At 50.7% G+C, this 4,812-nt stretch overlaps 1 protein-coding gene across 1 annotated transcript; it reads left to right on the top strand.

Annotated features, from left to right (window-relative positions):
- Positions 1-3,557: 3,557 nt before the first annotated feature.
- On the top strand, positions 3,558-4,406 carry LOC146356686 (vomeronasal type-2 receptor 26-like). Its single transcript, XM_084830260.1, has one exon. The coding sequence runs from the start codon at positions 3,558-3,560 to the stop codon at positions 4,404-4,406; it is 849 nt and encodes a 282-aa protein (XP_084686386.1).
- Positions 4,407-4,812: the final 406 nt, after the last annotated feature.

Here is a 4,812-nt window from a genome sequence, read left to right as displayed (position 1 = left end):
AGCGGCCGGTCCCGGCAGTGTTTCGGCGATGGCGGGGGCGGCGGCTGGTCTTCCGACCAGCTGCCGCTGCCGCCATTTCCCAGTAACGTGAAAAAAAAGTCAGTCGTGATAGGCTACGTAAATCTTTACGTAGCCTATCACTTTTTTTTTTCAATTTACTTTTTTATTTCGTGGCCAGGGAGACGGGGCGCTCCCCCCCGGCCTGAATTTCGGCTGGAAGGGGCAGGGCGCCTCCCCCCCGGCCTGAATTTCGGCCGGGAGGGGCCGGGCGCCTCCCCCCCACCAAGAATTTCAGGGGGAGAAACGGAGCGCCTCCCCCCCCACTAAAAACATCTGCGGGACCAGGTAAGGGACTGTCATCCATCCCTAACATAAACCTGTATTTAAAGCTCAGTCCTGTATGTGCCTCCTCAAGCCCAGGTCCCACTGAGTTCAGCCGAACTTACAACCAGGTTTGTGTGCGGAGGACCTTGGCCTTTGTTACCTAACTGACAACTTGCTGCCTTTGAACTGGGCCGAGAATGTGCCCCATGGAGAGGTCGGCCTCCCTCTGCCAAGGGTAATACCAGGCCCAGATTGCTGGGCTAATTTATACGTCTACGTTTTCTTAGCATTATTTATCACATGTCTACATTGCCCAAAAGCCACAGCTGTCTGGGTGGTTTACGAAAGATTAAAACCTGAAAACCAAATAGAAAACATAATCTAGAAACCATTTACATAAAACAAGGGAAGCACAATCAACACTAGAAGTCTGAGGCCTGGTTTTTAGCATATGCTGTCAAATACCTGGGAGGAGAGGAAAGTCTTGGCCTGGCACCAAAGGGACGACACTGCGGGCACTGGATAAGCCTCACGGGGAAGCGGGTTCCATCACCGAGGGGCCACCACATTGCCGTGCTCCAGTCCCCCAAACCTCCCTCAGAGGAGGCACCTGGTGGAGGGGGACCTCAGATGGCGATTGGAGTGTATGAGTCGGCTTCAGATCCCCAAAGGAACTAATGTTCAGGGATGAAACCAGGTCCCTCGCTAGTGTCAAAAGACACCCCCAGGCTCTTGAGTCTGGAACCAGCCCTGAGCCATAGAAGATTCAAGCATGAAATGGGCAGCACTGAAAAACTGAGTGTGATTTCTGGTTTCCTACATGCTTTCCCCCATGCTTTCTCTGCTGTTCTAGCTTCACCCTTTCCTGAGAAACTCCCAGTTGTACAATAATTCCATGGAGAGGCGGTATTTGGACGAGAACGGAGACCTGGCAGCCGCCTTTGACGTCGTGAACTGGGTGAAGTTCCCCAACAAGTCTGTGGTTAAAGTGAAGTTTGGGAGTATGGAAAGACGGGGATCCCCAGCAGGCCTCAAGTTCACCATTGATCAGGATGCCATTGTGTGGCCCCAATGGTTCAACAAGGTGAGGAAAGCAATTCCTTTCATTCCACGGTATTTACTTACCATCTCTTGGCCTCTGCTAAATGGGACAGGTTCCCGGTCAGCCTGAACTTCCAACTAGCAGCAATTTTTCAAGATCTCGGAGGGAAGGGAGCCTTCTCCCAGCCAATCACAGGCTGCAGGTGACTTGGGACTTCTCTGTCCTTTTGTACACCCCACCGCTCTTTGTGGTACTTTACGGAGCACAAGCGGACATGTCCCTGAAGGCACAAGGGAAACAAAAGAGGACGGGAGGAGATGCCCCAGGGGAGGAAACTGGGAAGCTGCGTGTGCTCAGGCTTAGTGATGAGCTTCATGTTCAGTCCTGGAGACCCTGTTGGGCCCTTTGAACTGTGTCTGTCATTTCTGTAGCTAAACTGGCCCCAACACATTTTCCTTGATGGTCCTTGTTCTGTGCGTAGCCCCTGCCTCATTCCAGGTGCGTGGAAAGCTGTCGCCCAGGATCCGTCAAGGTGGTTCAGGAAGGAAGGCCGGTTTGCTGCTATGACTGTCCTCCCTGCGCGGAAGGGACCATCTCCAGCCAGGAAGGTGGGTGACTCCAGAGGAAAGTGCAGACCCTGGGGAGGAGGGGAGAAATTCACCCAGACATGTTCACTGAAGCTTTTCTTAAAGGCATTTCTACACTTGGATCCTTTATTGCAATAGCCACAAATGAACACAGACAGGAATATGAGAGCCATGCTGGGTCAGATCAAAGGCCCATCTACTCCTGTACCCTGTTCAGACAATGGCCAACAAAATAGATCAGTGGGAATACCACAAGTAGGACACGGGGGCAATAACACCCTCCCACCCATGTTCCCCATCTATGGCATATATAGGCTCACTGCCTCTGATACTGGAGGAAGCACAAAGCTGTCCGGACTAGCATCCATGGATAGCCTTCTCCTCCAGGAATTTGTCCAACCCGCTTTCAAAGCCATCTAAACTGGTGGCCATCACAACATCTTGAGGAAGTGAATTCCATTGTTCAACTCTGCGTTGTGTGAAGGAGCCCTTCCCTTTATCTGTCCTGCCTCTCCCAGCAGGCAGCCTCACAGGATGATCCTGGTTGAGCATAGGCTGAGCACCGGTAGAGGCACAGTGTAAACAATGCTGGATGTGGGTGATGGGAGTTGTAGTCCACTGTTCCCACATCCAGCACTGTAAGATACTTGCAGAGCCCACGTTCAGCTCTCCATGACCGCTTTCGCATGACCCAACCACCTGCAGTTGGTGGTCAGCACTGTTTGTCTCACTGTGGCTTATCGTGATGTGCAACCCGGCCCTGTGTCCCCTCCTCTGTGTCAATGAAACTTTGCTCTATTCTTTGTCAAAGCTGTGGGAGGGGGGTGGGGAAGACAGGCAAGCACTTTCCCCAAATAGCTATCCCCTTGCAGAGGAGTCACCAGGATCCTAGTCATCGTGGGCCATTGACCTGGAATTTCCCTCAGAACGGAGGAGCTCCTTGGCAACCATCTGAGGACTCAAAAGGCAGTCTCCAGGAATACTGCTGGATCCTCTCACCTGTCCTCCTCAAACAAAATGATGGTTACAGCAGAAGTGAGGGACTAAATGTTGTTGGGCGCCTTCCTAGCCTGCCCTACGTGTCCTGAAAGACATCAGGGAGAGGGCCAGGCCCCTGACATCATGTCATTCCCAGCCAACATACCACATGGATGATCCACAAAATGCACAAAACACACTCGGCCAGCCCGCATTCCCCACATTTATCTCCAATCCAGGTTGGAGAAAACAGCAGGGATTGTTTCAGGGGTCCAGTCCTCCCCCTGGAGGGATTCATGAAGGTTTCATGGGATAAATATGGAACATATTCAGGCCAGATTAGGCCCACAGAAGGGAGTTTCCCCATCCCTGGGTTAAGGTCATGTTTAAACACATGAAATGCAGATTGTGGCCATGGAAGACTGATGAGGCCCAGCAGGCCTGACCGTGCCCTGCATGACATTAATACGTCCTGCCAATCACACCAGAAAAATATCTTTGATGGAATGTAAAAGAACAGAGATTGCTAAGGGTGTAATAGAGATGTTTCTCTTGTTTTTCCAGATGCAGACCATTGCACCAAGTGTCCGGATGATCAGCATCCAAACAAAGACCAGGATCAATGTATGGCCAAGGATATCACCTTCTTATCCTACGAAGAATATTTGGGTATCATCCTGGCTTCCTTTGCCCTATTCTTGTCCTTAATCACAGGCATTGTGTTAGGAATCTTCATAAAATACCTGGACACTCCAGTAGTCAAAGCCAACAACAGGGACCTCTCCTACATTCTCCTCGTCTCCCTCCTACTTTCCTTTCTTTCCTCCTTCCTCTTCATGGGTCAGCCATGGAAAACAACCTGCCTCCTCCGGCAAACGGCCTTCAGCATCATCTTCTCGGTTGCCGTCTCTTCTCTCTTGGCCAAAACGGTCACTGTGGTGCTGGCCTTCCTGGCCACAAAGCCAGGGAACAGGGTGAGGGGATGGCTGGGGAAGAGTTTGGCCAACTTCATCGTCCTTTCCTGTTCTGGTGTGCAAGTTGTCATCTGCACCATCTGGCTTGGCATCTCTCCGCCATTCCCAGACACTGACATGCACTCCCAGCCTGGACAGATCATCCTGCAATGTAACGAAGGGTCCGTCGCCATGTTTTATGCTGCCCTTGGCTACATGGGCTTCCTGGCTGCCATTTGTTTCACAGTCGCTTTTCTAGCCAGGAAGCTTCCTGGTGCCTTCAATGAAGCCAAGCTGATCACCTTCAGCATGCTGGTCTTTTGCAGCGTTTGGGTGTCCTTTGTGCCCACCTACCTGAGCACGAAGGGAAAATACATGGTGGCCGTGCAGGTCTTCTCCATCTTGGCCTCCAGCGCTGGGTTACTGGGCTGTATCTTTCTCCCCAAGTGCTACATTATCATCCTGAGGCCTGATCTGAATACAAAGGAGCATCTGATGATGAAAACAAAAGAATATATCTGATTCATTTTGTTTCCAAATACTCCAATAGTCTGCCATTTATATAGGGGTATGCAAACTTCAGATGCAGATTTCCGAAGCATGGTGGCCATCTTGGTTCATCCACCATTTTGTGCAACCCCCTAACTCCACAGCACTGTCTACTGGTCAGAGTTGATAGTGCAGTCTTACGTTGATGAGCCATCCTTTTGAAACTGAAACTTGCTAACTTTACAGAATAATCATTTTCTGATTCATCATCGGAATCACCACTTCACGCAAATGACCCCCAGGTCTGTCCCTCTTGGTACCAAAGATTCAAAAATTAAAATTGCAAGAGCATATGGTTTAATCCTAGTTGTCATGACATTGTGAAATGCTACTCCCTTCCCCTCTCTTCCCCTTCCCTTCTGCCAACTCTTCAAGGGGG

Source organism: Heloderma suspectum, chromosome 2, assembly GCF_057233095.1.
Source record: "Heloderma suspectum isolate Gila_16-S chromosome 2, 16-S_ref, whole genome shotgun sequence".
NCBI classification, from domain to species: Eukaryota; Metazoa; Chordata; class Lepidosauria; order Squamata; family Helodermatidae; genus Heloderma; species Heloderma suspectum.
The sequence above is the reverse complement of the archived record's forward strand: the minus strand, read 5'-3'. Positions and strand labels throughout refer to the sequence as shown.

Coding starts and splice junctions, on each gene's coding strand:
- LOC146356686 (XM_084830260.1), top strand. CDS start 3,558: ATGGCCAAGGATATCACCTTCTTATCCTACGAAGAATATTTGGGTATC.